Source organism: Scleropages formosus, chromosome 22 (assembly GCF_900964775.1).
Source record: "Scleropages formosus chromosome 22, fSclFor1.1, whole genome shotgun sequence".
Lineage (NCBI taxonomy): Eukaryota > Metazoa > Chordata > Actinopteri > Osteoglossiformes > Osteoglossidae > Scleropages > Scleropages formosus.
Window position 1 is genome coordinate 17,012,338 of NC_041827.1, and position 16,318 is coordinate 17,028,655.

Consider the following 16,318-nt stretch of genomic DNA (forward strand, 5'->3'; position numbering starts at 1 on the left):
ATGATTGGTTCCGACATTAAAGGGTTCCGTAAAGAGACATCTTTTTGAAGCAGGAAAATGATTTATAGACAACAGTGAAAATTGTATATGTATGCATCAGTGACACATAAGAAAAAATGAACCTTGCTACAGGACTATAACAAAGCATTTCCATTAATATCCATTGTGCATTTCAGAACGCTCTATCAAAAGTGGTAGAGTCCAATGTAAAATACGCAAATCATATTTCTCGTTAACATGTCTTTTATTCATTCTTCAAATTTTAACATGTAAGAATGTCGTTTATATATTTATTAAATTTTAACTTGTAACCCGACGTATAACACATAAAACAAGCAAAAGTAAAATGCTCTCCCGTTTTCCAGAGTTATTGGTACATTCCACTGTTGGCGCGAGATTTCCGTTGGTTTTCAGTTGTAAGGCGCCGAAGGCGCTGCTCTCGAGGTCATAATACACTCTATCACTTTGTATTTTATTCTACAGTTCGTAGTTCGGTCTTTCTTTTTTGCACACTTGTGGTTAAATTACTTAGAGTTATAAGTTTTTTTTGGCAGTAAATGTATTTCGAAATACCGTGAAGAACTGAGGAGAAGAACTTGGTTGGTGACGGGACGCGGAAGGATTGTAATTGTGTCAAAATAATAAATCTAAATTATTCCTTTATTCCTTAATAGTTGAGTTAATGTTCTTAATTTAAATTTATTCGAGACGTGTCAAAAAAATGTCGCGACTTGAGGTGCGTACATACTAGAGTCGAGAGAGTCACCCGCGGGCCACGTCAGACTCACTCAGTCAGTGTCATTTGAATAATTTAGGTAAGTAAGTGGTACTTAAGTTATTTTACACCGAAATGTATGTCGTTCTTGATAACTGTAACCCAAAGTTACCGCGTTGTAAAAAAAAAAAAAAAAAAAAAAAAAAAAATAATGTTTACTTCAGTTTTCAGCCCCTTCAGTTTTTCCTGGAACAGCAGCAGGCACTGAGGCAGGGCAGCTGTAGCCTGGGCAGATGAGATGTCATGAGTGATTCTCCTGACTCCTCCATGAACTTCTTAAACGAATTTATTTTTTTATTGTTTGTAATTTGTCATAACTTAAATTTTTCTAGAACGTACTGTTAGTAAAGTTGAAGTTGTTGTGTATGACAGACGCAGAGAGCCAGGACTGTAGGTTCGAATCACACCTGCTCTGGACTGGAGCAAGGTGCTAACCCTGAAATTGTTCCTTTAAAATCACCCAACTGTTGAAATGGGCAAGTACTTGTAGATAGCTTAACATACATTGTAAGTTGTTTTGGTGAAAATCATAAGCTACACGAATAATTTAAAAGGAAAAAAAAAAAATAAAAACCTATGTTGACCTCAGAATTTTTTCAAATTTTTACATTTTAAAGTTCACTTCTTAACTAATGGGTGTCTTTGAATGCTTTGTAGTGTTCATTGGTGAAGCCAGTGGAAGCTTTAAATAAAAAAAATAGTTAATCCTTGCAATTGTTGTATTACGGTTGTTGAAACCTTTGTGTTCCATGGCAGTGAAGTGAATCAGTTTTCCTTCTGTAAAGGTCTGAATTTCTTACAAAGATGTACATTTGTAGGTGCAAGTATGGAGAGAATGTATGAAGCTGACATTAAGTCCTTGCAAGAGGAAATTGGTGCCTTGCAACATCAGCTGGAAAACAATGAAAACATGGTCACTGTATCCCATGAAGGACCTATGGAGGTGGTTTTGTAAGTTATCAAATGTATATTTTTGTCTTTGTGGTAGGCTGAAGCTATGATTTTTATGTTTTACTTGCATTAGAGCTGTAACAAGTTCATTTGAATTTAGGAAAGGCTTAGTGTTGTGTAGGTTATCATGGAGACCAAGTTGATATGCATGTTTCAGATCTTCTTTGAGAGGAAAGCCGGGAACAGAATTCGGTAAAAAGGACATGGTTGAAAACCTTGTGCTGGAGCTCGAGAGACTGGAGGGACATCTCTCCCAACAAGAGAGGATTAATCGAATAGTTTTGACAGATTGCAGAGTGAAGACACTAGAAAGAAGTAGGTTCATTTGTTACACTACTGTGAAATTGAGCTGGATCCACACAAGACCAAGACTTGATTAAATGTTAGTTTTTTTTTTTTTTTTTTTTTTTTTAACAGATAAAAGCAAATTTGTACAGCAGCACAGACTTTCTGGCTACTGCTGTCACCTGGCTTTTCAAGTAGAATTTGAGTTGACAGAATTTCAGGTAAATGTTTTTTTATTATAAAAAAAAAGTCAAATTGATTCTCAGCTGGTTATGGTAAAAACATGACATTTTTTGATAAAACATGGTGGTGTTTGCTCTATGAATAAAATTTATCATGGTTTGGGTTCATAAAAATTAATTTTTGCCCTAATTTTCATATGCCATTTTCAAAAAGTTTGATTATGATAGACTGTGTGTACCTTTTGAATGTGGGAGATCTTATACCATGATTGTGTTTTTTTAAACTTAGTGGTAATGTTTGAGGAGACACCCACAAGGGGGCAGTATAAATCTGAGTTTTATAGGATCCCTAATGAGTTTCTCAAACTTTATTATGGGTTTAGATGAACATTTTGAGGACTGAAAAAAGTAATAGTTGAAGAATTGTGTTTTTGACAAAAAGAAACTACATTTAATCTTGTGAGAAGTGGAAATATTTGTTCACGCTGTAGGTTGGAGTGTTAATCTCTGCAAAGAGGGAGATTGTTTTTTGTCAAGAAAGATAAAATTATTGCGTGAGATAATTAACAACAGTTTTAGTTTTGATTTGCTGTGCAATACTAATCTTATCTTTGTTTTCCCTGCAGGATCCCACGGCCTCCAATAGTGTTACTAGCCTGAATGTTGTTGTTGATGGCCCAGAGTTAAGGGAAATAAGTACATTTGTGTCAAGGTAAAGTGCTCTCTGTAACATTGAAACCCCCCCCCCCTTTTGAGAAGAGAAAAAAAAAAAAAGATTTCCTTCTGAAACTTAAATTGAAATATTTCAGTAGAGCATTATTCAGAATTCAAGATGTTATTTAGTTAGTTTATGGAACATATGTGATAAGATTTTGTCTGCTTACCCAAACAGAATACACAGTACAGTAATCATGCATACTTACATCCACAGTCATCCTCCTCATTACACAGGAATATGTATTTAGCATATTTAATTTCCCCTCTGCATTTAAATCTCCCATGGTCTTTCATTACTTTCAACAACACTCATAAATGAAGCACTAATTGCCTGTAAAGAATCCAACCTTTTACATTTGCAATGTCAGTCAGCCTCTGAATGCTCCCAATTTGGAGAAGCTTTGGACAGTGTCATGAGCAGCTGGCCTGGAGCCTTTGATCGCGTATCTGGCCTGTCAGGCGCTCAGGGAGCCCCATTCCCCAGAATTCCACTTGTGGAATGGAGGGAAACTAAGCTTTCTACAGTGCTGAGTTCCACTGAGAACAGTACGTACTGAGAGCTATTGTTTTCTAATCAACAAGAATTTTCCACTTAACATAGATTTTGTTTTTGTTTTAAATTTAAAAAAAATTGCCCAGATGCTTCATACTTCCTCATGGCCCTTGAATGTGGGTTTAATTTAAAAAAAAAAAAAAAAAAATTTATTTTTTACACATTTCAAATCATGTCATCCACCATTAAGAAAGCTGTGCCAAGATGAGGTTCCCTGCCACTGGTGATCCATAAAGAATATGCAGCTCCATGCATTATTGGTTCATTAATATGTTTTAATAATAATATAAACTCAGGAGTAATCATAAGACTCATTCCTGAGTATTTTTGCTTTATGGAATGGTATCATATCACATGAGAACACAAATCACTTTGCTGACATGCATCTCTAGTATGTGACTGCAGTTTGACTGTCGGGATTAGATCTACTTATGGTGTGGGACTGCAGAATTGGCAGATGAGCCACAAATGTGATGGAGTTACAGAAATGTATGATAAGGTGTTGGTGCGATTTGATATATTTATTGAAATCTATTAAATTATGCAGTATGATCATATTTTTATAATACTGCAAAATTTTTCCAAGCCATTATATAGCACTAAATGTTTGCTGTAGTCCTCAAACTAATGTCTCTTGCCCAGATGATTTTATGCCCGTTTTCCTCCTAGACCAGAGCCAAAATTGTTCTGCCACTAGGGGTTTCCAGTCATAAATATCAACTGACAATCCAAATTTTAATTGCACACTAGGCTGTACAACTGTTTCTGATACTGTGGACTGGCACTTCATAAAGAATTACATTGTATATTGGTTTTTCTTCCATGGCTTTTCTTGCCAAGTAAATTACAGCTGATGGATTGCAGCATCAAGCAGTTCCCAGTGGGCATCTAGAGAAATCAATTCCTTGTCATAGCACCAAAGATCCTTGGGAGAGTTGAGGCTCTGAAACCAGAAAGCAACTAATAAGACTGGGTTTTGGTTCTGATAATTTAAAATTATTTTATATGCAGCTAAAGTTGCAGGAACACTTTAACCCTTTGGAATTGTTTCGATTTCTGCATTAATTATCCATAAAATGTGGTCTGATCTAAGTAATAATAATGGACAAACACAATCAGCTTAAACTAATAAATTGTACATGTCAATATTGAATGTCATTTAATCATTCACAGTCCAGGCTTAACCAAAAAAAAAAAAGTGAACCTTTTTGTTTAGTAACTTTCAAAATCTCCTTATGCACCAATAACCTTTACCACATGTTTCCTGTAGCTGCTCATCAGACTTGCCTAATGGTTAGGAATTTTCCACTATTCTTCGTTATCAAAACTGTTTTGGTGTATTGATATTTCTGGGATTCCTTGCACGAATAGCTCTCTTTGGGTCATACCATAGTGTTTCAGTTGGGTTGAGGTCACAAATTTTCTTCCGTTTAAGCCATTCTGCTTTTGATTTACTCTTGTGTTTCAGGTCATTGTTTTGTTGCATCACCTAACTTCCCTTAAGCTTCAGGTGATAGACTGCTATCTTGACATTTTCCTCTAAAGTTTCTTGATACAACTTTGAATTCGTTGTTCCGTCTATGATTGGAAACTGTCCATGCAGTTAGGCAGCAAAGCAGCTCCAAAACATGATGCTCCCTCCGTGCTGCTTCACAGTTGGAATGAGGTTTTGGTGTCGGTGTGGAGTGCTTTTTTTGCCTTCCAAACATGGCAAGTGTTCCTATTGTGTCTCATCTGTCCACAGAACATTGTCCCAGAAGTGTTGTGGAATGTCCAAGTGGGTTACTTTTATACACCAATATTATTTCTTGTTGAGGAACGCTGTTTAAATATTTTGAACACATAATGTTTGAATACATATGAGTGATAGTATGTGGTACATGAATGTCAGGAATATGCATTCCTGGGTGACATTTTCCGGATAAATCCATCTGTGTTTTATGTCCTAAACTATGGACTCAAACATGATGTCTTTCAGATGAACATCCTACTTGTGCAAAACCACACAATCATTCATGTTCCTCTTCTCGGCATCTTTGTGTAACTTGGCATTTGGATGCAACAATAGCAGTGTTGTGGCATCATTGTTCTAAGGTCATGTGAGTGTTTGAGTCAAGTGACACTGATATATGTTGCCAGTCTGTCCAGAAATAACAAAAGTTTACTGTTTTTAAGATGGCCACTTCCATATTAAATTATTTTGTATGCTGTGCCTTTTTAAAAATAGTTAATTTATAATATGGTATCGATGTTATAATTGTTCAAAAGAAATAAAGTAGTAAAATTGGCTTATGTTGTAACTGATGTTAGTACACATTGTTTTCAGAGACTATTAAAACTTTACTAGATACTTAACTGTGCACAAAGTTTCACACTTTGTTTATTAGAAGAGGGGGTAAATGATGAGTTAAGTGTCAAGGGAAAAAAACTATGGAAGTCTATGGAATGATGGAAGTCTTTACAAGAAGTCTCCTTTGTGCAGTGTGACCCTGCTTGATGGTCCTGGACACATCTGGATTACATCATCTGCATGAAGATTTTGTACTGGCTTTCTAAAGAGGAAAAATACTGGAGATAATGATTCTTACACAAGGCAGAGGATGCACTGCCCAAAACAAAGATGATAAAATTTGTAGGAATTCAACACTAATTTCATGATTTAAAAGGACTATTTTAGTCATATCTGAATTTTGAATGATGACAGAACGTTTTGATGGGACAAAATGTGTAATGAAAATAATATCCTGGTTTTCTAGATATGTGTTAATATTTCCATGTGGGTGACTTCAGCTTTTATCTCTTTGGTAAACATTACAAACATTTTATACAGATAACCAGTATTAATTCTTGATTGGCTAAACAACATATTCTTTTTTCATGTATTCATATTGGGCATAGAAGCTTAACTGCAAAATTAAAATGAGACTCTCAGTGAAACCACTTTTAAATGTCACACAGATTTTAAAGCTCTTTTTCCTGAGCAATAACTGTTTACCCCAACCAGACATTCATCTTTAAAGTAGCCATTATGAGTGTCATATTAACAAGAGAGAGTTTTTCTGTTTATACCATTTACCCACTATTTCCCTTCTCCAGCCTACCACGAAAAAAATGCTGATAAGCCACTTTGCTAAACTGCCTTGGTTTTTAAGCGGGCTTTTTGTTTTTTTAATCTTCTGGTTTGGATGCATTCCATTATTTTCCTGGGGTTTGCCATCTTTCCATCGGTGCTTTATAGCATGTTGTCTAGACAGGAGTCTGTATTCCGATGGAAACCATGCGTTGATTCTGCACTGTTGGTGAAAAAGCTATGAAATTAGTTCTAGAATATAAAATTTTTGTTGACCTTAAGGCAGTGCAATTGATAGTACATGTGCATGTTTAGTAGGTTTTTTTTAGCCTTTAAGGTTCTGAACAGAATAAATTGATACTTAACGTAAATACTGAGAATCAGGTCTTGTCTGATATTGTTTGCTTGTTGCTATTTGTTTGCTATTGGCTGTAAGAAACACATTCTTTAAGGGCAGGTTCTTGTAACCTAAAGTTTGCTGGGGTTGTCCCTATTGGTGTATCTGTAGTACTTTTGAAGATGGTAATAAAATAGATTATGCTAAACTACCTAGTATTGTAGTGTGATAAACTTGTAAAAGTTGTAAAAAATAAGGTAGACATAACGATACAAGAAAATATAAAATATATTTTTAATTTGGTTGCAGTTTATGGAGTTGTGATTTATGATGAAGCTTTCAATGTGAAAGGTATATCATTTTTATTTCAGAGTGGAGGATGATAAGAGCCTTCTGCTGTTCTTTCGAACCTTTCGAGAATTCTCAGAGAGATGTGAACACAGAAATAGGACATTTATGTACTTCAAGGTAAGACAACATGAACTCCCGACATCTGTTCTGGTTTCTCTGTATGTCATGTTGTGATTTCTGCGCACTTCTCTGTTAGGGAGTCTTGCAAAAAATGTCTTTAAAATCTGCATTTATTTTTTTGCCTTATGCTTACTGTATAGAGAAAAGGTGGAAGGTGACTTCATGGGCATTTATTTATACAGTGTGTTCTGCATTCACATGAGTTTTATAAAACTCTGGGAATACTACAGTACATATTGAAGACTGTCTAGAGACAAATATATGCATTAGTTGGCCTAGCATTTTTCTGAAAGCAGCAGAACAGTGGACATGCCTGCCAATGACTAAGTCCTGACCCACTAGTGATCACAGATTCTGCACCTGACAGAGGAGCCACAGTCCACTGGATGATTGGCACCACGTGTTGTGGTTTTTTCCTAAACTGCCATCCAGATTTATTCATAAGTGTTTGGAATTCATGGTGATGAATGAATGGTTTATCTTTTTTTTCATTACCTGAAGGAGCAATGATGGATATGCAAGTTATTCTCCAGAAGATATGTTAGATCTTTTTTTCCCTGTTACATCAATACTAAAATGAGGATTTTACTCAAAATGGGTGGCATGGTAGCACACTGAGTAGTGCTGCTGTGTCACAGCGCCTGAGTGGTGTGAGAGGACGTGGGTTCAATCCCTGCTCAATCTGTGTGGAGTTGGCGTGTTCTCCCCATGTCTGCATGGATTTCCTCCGGGTACTCCTATTTCCTCCCAAAGACATGCTGTTCAGGTTCCCCTATAGTGTGTGAGTGACACAGAGGGAGTGTGTTCCACTGATGCGTGGATGAGTGACGCATTGTAAGTAGTGTATCTAGCAGTGTAAGTCACCTTGGTGAATAAGGTGTGTGGGCTGATAACATTACATAGAGTTCATTGGTAGTCACTTTGGAGAAAAGCATCTGCTAAATATGTAAATGAGTATTTATTAATAATAGTTTTTATTTCATATGAAAAACCACTTCAGATATTCCTCAGATCTATACATCAAGCACTCTTCATGTGAATGGTTGTTGAAGGTAAGAAAGGGTGATTCATTGTACTCTTACGAGCTGTACGTAAAGATCTATTTACATATGTTATACAGGATTTTTTTTTAAAAGGTGGATTGTTAGGGTCCATCACAGGAAGTGTTTTTCTAATTTTGGCAACAGGCAGTTCTGACTGTATTCTGCAACTTTTTATGCTCTACAGTTTCATAACTGATACAGTACAATTGCATAATTCAGGAAAATCTTACACCATACATTTCAGATTTGTGCTGAAAAAAGAAATGTACAAGCTAATCTTTAAAATTAAAAACAATTTGTCATATTGCATTTAACATGGTCAGTGATGGAAATAGTTATGGGGTGAAATAGTTGTTAAAAACAAACTGCAAATGCAACAGGAAGACGTTCTATTCTTGGAATACGTGTGTGAATTTGCTGCCAGTTTGGCCAACTCAAAGGAATAATATTAACCCAGAGTTTCCATATTTGCTTGTGTGTAAAATCTTGGAGTTCAGAGGTCCTGTAATTGCATTTCCATATTGAAAGTAATCAGCAGAACTGTCAAATCACTTCAGAAGTTTTAAGTGCAAGCTTTCTCACAGTCCAGAATGATAGCTATATACAAATATATACTTAGTGTGTTTACAGAAAGGAGGCAGTTATTCAGAATGATTGAAATGATGATAATCATGAAGCTGTTTTAAAATAAAAAATAGTTTTTATTAAAATAATTACACAAATATAGCCACGTCAAAACTGTATATTATACTAATAACCTACTAGCCTGTAGAATCACATAGGTAGTAACTTTGACATTATTATTAAAAGCAAGAGAAGTAATCAAATTATGATAAATCTTGGAGTTAAACTCTTACGAGCAGCTGTCATACTCCGTTACTTAATCTGTGTCCTGTGGTTACACATACCTACTAAGTACATTTTTCTTTTGAAGTAAAAACAGTTTAAATGAAGATAATTCACACAATTCTGGGTAAAGCTGGAAGCTTTTCCTCATGTATAAGGAGACCAAGGAACAGAAAACAGAAGGTGCAGTTACACATGGTCCATGTCAAGAAGTCCCCCCCACCACTGTTACACCAGTAAAGGGTGTTAAAGAATATCAGAAAAACAATGCACTGGTGATGACATATCTCAGTGTCAGATCAGGTACAGAATAAGAATGATATACAGTTTTGGGGGTAGCTTACTTGTGAATGTATCTGAAAAGCTATCACCCAAATTGCACAAGTTTACATTGTTTCTTTATAGGTACTTCAAAACATTCCAGGAGTCTGTGCATTAATTTGACTTGTTTACATGAAATTCACCATTAATTCATCCCTTTACAGAGACTTCTCAGTAGTATTTTCCAATGGGCAGTGACTTGAGGCAGATGAAGCTGTTTGGGTATTGGGCTAGGAATACTGGATTGCCATCTAACCGGATCTCATTCATGTTCTCCCTGATGTAGTGGGTTGTGTTGCCCTTGCAGAAGGTCTCGTCGCTGATGCTCGTGATATTGTTATTCTACTCGCAACAGAGAAAATGAAGCATTGTGATCACATGTTTAGTTTTGCAAAATATTATTCTTATGTGAATGTTTGTGCAATGTAATGTTTTGCAAGGTATAGGAAAAATGAACATGTATGAACTGCAGTGGCATATGAATTTGTTTCATCTTATGAAGAAGAGGTTGTTGTAAATGTACAAAAAAATGTGTAAACTAACCCGTATAATGGAGGACTGTGGAAACAAAGTCCTTTTTCACATTAGTACTATATAACACCACTTTGCAGATGCAGGGCAAGGATTACCTGTAGATGCAGAATGCGCACGGTCTCTGGAATCTGTGGTACAGCCTCCAGTTCATTGTAAGCCAGGTACAGAAATGTCAGCTTGGTCAGTTTCTATTGAAAAAAAGTGAACATATTTGTTTTTGATTTACAGTGATCTAACAACATCTACTCTGTTACTGTATCACAGTGTCTTGGTCTTTTGTAAAATTTCTAGCTTCAGTTTCTCAGTAAATGTGATTATTCAGATAAATTGTACAATTTACAGGAGAATACCAGTGTTCCATTTGCACTGGGAGAGTATACATGGTCCTAGCATGTTTAAAATAAAGCCATTTCAGAGCAGACTTGACACTTTGAATTGATGTAATACTTCGGCTTTCACAGTATGAACTTAGTACCTTGAAAGCATTGGCCTTTACACCTTTGGTTCTGAGGCGGTTGTGATTTGCATTGAAGGAGATCAGCTTGGCTGGCAGAACTGGCAGTTTCACCAGCCTGTTCTCAGCAAGAGAGAGCTCCTCCAACTGGTGCAGCTTGGAGAAGGCCCCATCCTCAATCTCTGAAATGACGTTTCCAGTGAGGTCGATCCTTTTCAGAGTCACTGAAATTGATAGTTAATTCTGTTAATTCTAACCATCTGAACTGTTTAGTCATTAGTATTAGTAATAAACAGTCTTCTTAGCTGTTTATTAGTAATACTGTGGACTCTAAAAATGGACAGGAGTCTGATATTCTGTTCTATCTGTTTAGTATTCTGAAAGTTAAATGTAAATGGCAGAGATAAAAATACAGTATATGTAATATCATTAAGATCTTTTTTGTATACATTTATGGCATTAGCCAGGTTTTCGGCCAGAAACATTGTTAGTGCAGTTTTTCAGAGGAGACTGTACAAAAAGTTACAGCTTATATACTTTGAAATGGGAATACAATCTTATCTCCAAATTACTTCAGTTTGACTTTTTTACATCACCTTTCATGAAGTTGTCATCAGAATGATGGTTAGTAATAATAATATGTTGTGTGTGAAATAGTAATAATAATATGTTGTGTGTGAAAATGCTGACATAGATTGTCATCTTGAGCATCTGTAAGGCATGGTGCTACTGTGTTAGTTATTGAGAATGGTCAAGCTGGCAATGGAGCACTCACAAATATCAGCAAAGTCCTTAACCGTTATCTTTTTAATTTTGTTGTATCTGGCATAGAGGTAGGCAGTCTCCTTTGGCAGTGCTGGCACTGTGGTCATGTCAGGGACCACCTCCTCACAGTAGACGGAGCCGGTGAGGCACACACACAGCAGGCATGTGGGCAGGTCTGCAAAAAGGTAGGGGGTACATTAAGGGTAAAAGGAATGAGGAATTAAATAGGGTGGTTGTTTTGAAATCCAAAACAGTTGCAACTGAGGGATACAGCGTGTGATTGCACATTTTCTAAAATTAGGGGAAAATGATCCATTCTTCTAGTACAAAGTTTGTGTTTGTCTAAATTATTATATAGCAGTGTTCGTTTACATGTACTGTCTCTAAAGTTAGAGCTGACAGTTTTTTTCTTTTTTGGGGTGTGAACTTCAGGAAAATTTTCCAGAGCCTTTTTAATAAGTTACAGCCAGTTTTAAAAGAACTACTATAATCAAGTGGGTTTGTAGGGCCCAGACTGATGAGAAGCAGGTATGTAGAGAAGGACATAAGTGTAGAAAACATGTAGAACAAACCAGTCTCTAGAAATAAAAGTGCATGAGGGCGGAAGCCTGTGCACACAGCTACATGCACATCCAGACTACGCACAAGTGTATACATGGAGAGACACAGTCAGATACATAAACATGCAAGTCACAGCCCATAGTGTGGCTGAGAGGAAATGCACACACACGCAGACACACATGAGCACGTGCGCAGAGACATACTGCAGCAACACCTTACTGTTTCCAGCTGGGTCTGCTTTGTGTCTATGTGGCAGCTGGAAAAATAAGTGGACCCCACGTAGAGCTCATAAATCACATCAACTCTGCTGAGGGGTGGTGTGTGAGGGCAGTGGATGGGCGGAGAATAGAGGTGGGTCAGTTTACCGCTTGGGTCCCCCACAGCTGGGCTTGCAATGGTGTCATCTGAGGTGTCTGCGGGCATGAACGCCAGGCTGTGGTCGTAATCCACAAAAGAGGCTCTGTCCCTCTGTTGGTTAGACAAAGAGCAGTTCAGATTGCATTTTAGCGTAAACTTATGGCTTTTTATCTTATATTTGAAAAAGTAAGGATGAATATGGATACAAATGAGTTTTGTGGGACACAGCAATATATTTGTTTTATTGTAAACCTGCTCAACCCTTACATGCTGCATCGCTTGGGGTTTTAACAGTTAGGACAAGGAGGCACTTACTCATACAGCTAAGTGTAACTGGAAACATATAGAGTATAAGTCAATATCTCCAGTATCTGGTGTCTTAAAATTATGAGCAGGAAAAATAAGCCTGCGCTTAATCACTCCTTGAACTCAGGTCATCAGCTGACCAGAAGATATTTGACTGAAATTGCAGTTAGCTTGGACCAGCAGTGTGCTGCAGTTTGAACCCTCAAGCAAGATGCTTTTGAGTGACTCCTGGGTTGAAAGCTGAAGGTGGCAAATTAGGTGGTGAAGCCAGTATTCCAGGTGTGTTGAGGGGATATATCTGACCCCTAGCTCAGCGTGTTGGTGAAGGAGCAGTGATGAGAGAAGTTCAGGCAGGAATTTTGCGAGATGTGGGTCTGGCCAGTTTGCTGGGGTGTCCAGTGGATTCTTTCACTTGAACCACAATTTTCTTATTATTCCATTAGGAGGGATTGGTGAGGCCCATTACCACAAAGACCTCAGCTGAGTTTGCTGGACTCCAAGGGAGTTAAAGAAGAAATGTAATAAAAAAAAAACAACAAAATCTAGAAATTGAAAAATTAAACTTGAAATTTTTTGTTAATTTTTCAAGAACAAGCAACGCATTTTTTTTCCAATATAATAACTGCTTCTATTTGTCTTGGATTTTTGTCATTTTTATTCTTCGTTTTGTTCTGAATTAGGTGGTTGCTATATTGGGTTTTACATAACAAAGTAAATATTAGTTAAAAAAAAAATGCAGTAAGGTAAAATACATAATGCAAAATTGTAAATTATTGTGCAAATTTTAATAAACTTATACTGTACATTTAATTTTTTGTGTGTGCCAAAAAATTATTTACTTTGTTACCATGTATCAGTCATTGTCAAGATGATGTAAAATTACAAATAACATTTGACAGATAAATGAGCCCATGAAGGAAGAGCATTATAAAGGCATACCTCTGGCTTTTGTGGGTCATCAAATGGTAAACGCACTTCCTTTGAGTTGAATTGTCTCTCTGTGGAAGATGGAACCCAAGGCATAAACACAAAGGAGAAAAAGACTGTTCGGAGCATGACCATCTTGTCAGGACAGATGCACCAGGGACGCAGGGAGGACAGTGTGAGGTTCTAGGCGGCGGTGGACTGCTTTCTCAGTGCCTGCAAGCGGAGCAACAATCTGTCAAATCAGTATTTAAAGCCCTCACCAGAAGCTGCCAGGGGATTCTTAAGCAGGAGTTTATGGAGCAGACTTTAACCCTGTGTGGGCTGCCTGCAGGAGAGAGCAAGTAAGAGCGCGAGCCGCAATGAGACAGGGAGTGAGGCAGAGATGGTGCAACAAAGCAAGCAGCAGGGAGAGAACAAAATCAGTGCTTTACTGGTGTTTGTGCCAAGACGGGATGCAATATGAATCTTTTATGGTGCGCAGGCAATGAAACAACAGTGCCGTCACTGTGTTTAGGTGCACTTCTAGCTTTATTTCCTCATTTGCTTTGCTCTTTTATACCTGCCTCAATGCGTTATTTATTAAAGCGATACTCCAGTATATTTTGTCGTACAGATTCCTTGAGGATTAATGAGTATTTCTTTGTCTATCTTTCTATGTTCTCATACCACTCTGTGCATCTGACGATTGCATTTTTCCTGGTGATTTTGTTTTGCCTCATTCCTCAGAAAATGTTATTTAGTAGCATGGCTGTTTCAAATCTTTCCATACCATCGTGTAAAGCATTTAAAAGTGTAGCTCCTAAACTCGGTCAATAACATTTTCTGATTAAATGTACCCTTAGGCTCTGGAGAAGGTAATACTAATGTAGGCAGTATGTATGTGCTTTATTTAAGAAAACTTGCATTTTCTTTCTAATTCTTTTCTTGAAACATTTATTCTACTATAATTGTTACAACACTGGGTCTGGGCTCTATTTGTGATGTGTAAATATTTCTTATTAGGTAATACAGACTTTCTAGGTCTTTGTTTATTACTGCTGTTGACAGATCTCGTAAACTCTTGCAAACGTGTCTGTTTCCACATGAAAAGTCTGGATGGGATTGAAATTATGAGGTTCCTAATTTTTTCAAACATGCAAGAAACGCTAGTGTACAGGTATGGTTGAACCACTGAGTTTATAGCCGAGTGCTATTCAGTTGTCATTCGATTGTCTTACTTTGCGTAGCCTGTTTCAATTTTCATTTGAGGCTGTGCCTAGGCAATTTTTGTAGATGCTGACTCTGCCAGTTATTACATCCTTCCTGTTCTGTATGTGTCTTGCCTGACAAAATCTGACCAGGCACTGTATAGGTCTTCTTTGGCATTGCAGTGGAGACTATCATGTGATGGTCCCAATGGCAAAAGTGTGTTGTGTTAAGAAAGATCTTTTTCCATTTGTAATTAAGAAATTATGTACATGATTTGAATATTAGCAAAGGTGTGTAGCTTCTGTGCAACCTTTGTGTCTTTCAGCTGCACCATGTTGCAATACTGCTTGAATCTCTTACTTTATCCAAGTCATTTTCCCTGTTTAAAAAAAATTAAGTCTAGCACCTTTCAGAGGCCACAGTTTTAAAGAGGCAGAAATGATGGGAGAGGGCCATCAGATAGAGCTCATAAACAAAAAGCATTCTGCAGTAAATGCTTAATATAAAACACATCATCATTATCTTCCTCCGCTTATCCGGGACCGGGTCGCGGGGGCAGCAGTCCAAGCAGAGTCTTCCAGACTTCCCTCTCCCCGCACACCTCCTCCAGTTCCTCTGGGGAAACCCCAAGGCGTTCCCAGGCCAGCTGGGAGACGTAGTCTCTCCAACGTGTCCTGGGTCTGCCCCGAGGCCTCCTCCCAGTGGGACATGCCCGGAACACCTCACCAGGGAGGCGTCCAGGAGGCATCCGGAACAGATGCCCGAGCCACCTCAACTGGCTCCTCTCGATGCGGAGGAGCAGCGGCTCTACTCCGAGCTCCTCCCGGGTGACTGAGCTCCTCACCCTATCCCTAAGGGTGCGCCCAGCCATTCTGCGGAGGAAACTCATTTCTGCCGCTTGTATCCGCAATCTCATTCTTTCGGTCATGATCCAGAGTTCATGACCATAGGTGAGGGTAAGAACGTAGATCGACCGGTAAATTGAGAGCTTCGCCTTACGACTCAGCTCCTTCTTCACCACAACAGACCGGTACAACGACCGCATTACTGCGGACGCCGCACCGATCCGTCTGTCAACCTGCCTCTCCATTTTTCACTCACTCGTGAACAAGACCTCGAGATACTTAAACTCCTCCACTTGAGGGAGCAACTCCCCCCTAACCCGGAGGGCGCAGTCCACCTTTTTCCGACTGAGAACCATGGCCTTGGATTTGGAGGTGCTGATTCTCATCCCCGCCGCTTCGCACTCGGCTGCAAACCTCTCCAGTGCACGCCGTAAGTCTTGATTCGATGAAGCCAACAGGACCACATCGTCTGCAAAAAGCAGAGACGAGATTCTGCGGCCACCAAAACAGACACCCGCCGTTCCCTGGCTGCGCCTAGAAATTCTGTCCATGAAGATAATGAACAGAATTGGTGACAAAGGGCAGCCCTGGCAGAGTCCAACATGCACCAGGAACAGGTCTGACTTACTGCCGGCAATGCGAACCAAGCTCCTGCTCCGGTCATACAGGGAACGAACAACCCGTGGCAACGAGCCCTGAACCCCATAATCCCGAAGTACCTCCCACAGGATGCCACGAGGGACATGGTCGAATGCCTTCAACAGGTCCCCAAAACACATATGGACTGGTTGGGCAAACTCCCATGAACCCTCCAACACCATAGTGAGGGT

At 38.4% G+C, this 16,318-nt stretch overlaps 2 protein-coding genes across 2 annotated transcripts in view; one reads left to right on the forward strand and one right to left on the reverse strand.

The window, feature by feature from the left end:
* The first annotated feature begins 408 nt into the window (after nucleotides 1-408).
* cenpp (centromere protein P) overlaps nucleotides 409-16,318 on the forward strand; it is a 72,121-nt gene continuing 56,211 nt past the window's right edge. The window contains exons 1-6 of the mRNA XM_018744622.1: nucleotides 409-815; nucleotides 1,594-1,726; nucleotides 1,884-2,041; nucleotides 2,144-2,232; nucleotides 2,820-2,905; nucleotides 7,242-7,338. Of these exons, the coding sequence (XP_018600138.1) occupies nucleotides 1,602-1,726; nucleotides 1,884-2,041; nucleotides 2,144-2,232; nucleotides 2,820-2,905; nucleotides 7,242-7,338 (555 nt within the window). The 5' untranslated portion in view covers nucleotides 409-815; nucleotides 1,594-1,601. The remainder of the gene's footprint in view (nucleotides 816-1,593; nucleotides 1,727-1,883; nucleotides 2,042-2,143; nucleotides 2,233-2,819; nucleotides 2,906-7,241; nucleotides 7,339-16,318) is intronic.
* Nucleotides 9,065-13,815, reverse strand: ogna (osteoglycin, paralog a). Its single transcript, XM_018744621.2, has 6 exons — nucleotides 13,468-13,815; nucleotides 12,231-12,333; nucleotides 11,315-11,479; nucleotides 10,561-10,763; nucleotides 10,181-10,273; nucleotides 9,065-9,893 (listed from the first exon to the last, which is right to left on the reverse strand). Exons 1-6 carry the CDS (start codon nucleotides 13,588-13,590, stop codon nucleotides 9,723-9,725), a joined length of 858 nt encoding a protein of 285 aa, XP_018600137.1. The 5' UTR covers nucleotides 13,591-13,815; the 3' UTR covers nucleotides 9,065-9,722.

Coding starts and splice junctions, on each gene's coding strand:
- ogna (XM_018744621.2), bottom strand. CDS start 13,590: ATGGTCATGCTCCGAACAGTCTTTTTCTCCTTTGTGTTTATGCCTTGG. Junction 12,334..13,467: donor ATGACCCACAAAAGCCAGAG/GTATGCCTTTAT, acceptor TCTAACCAACAG/AGGGACAGAGCCTCTTTTGT. Junction 9,894..10,180: donor TGCGCATTCTGCATCTACAG/GTAATCCTTGCC, acceptor TGTTGCGAGTAG/AATAACAATATCACGAGCAT.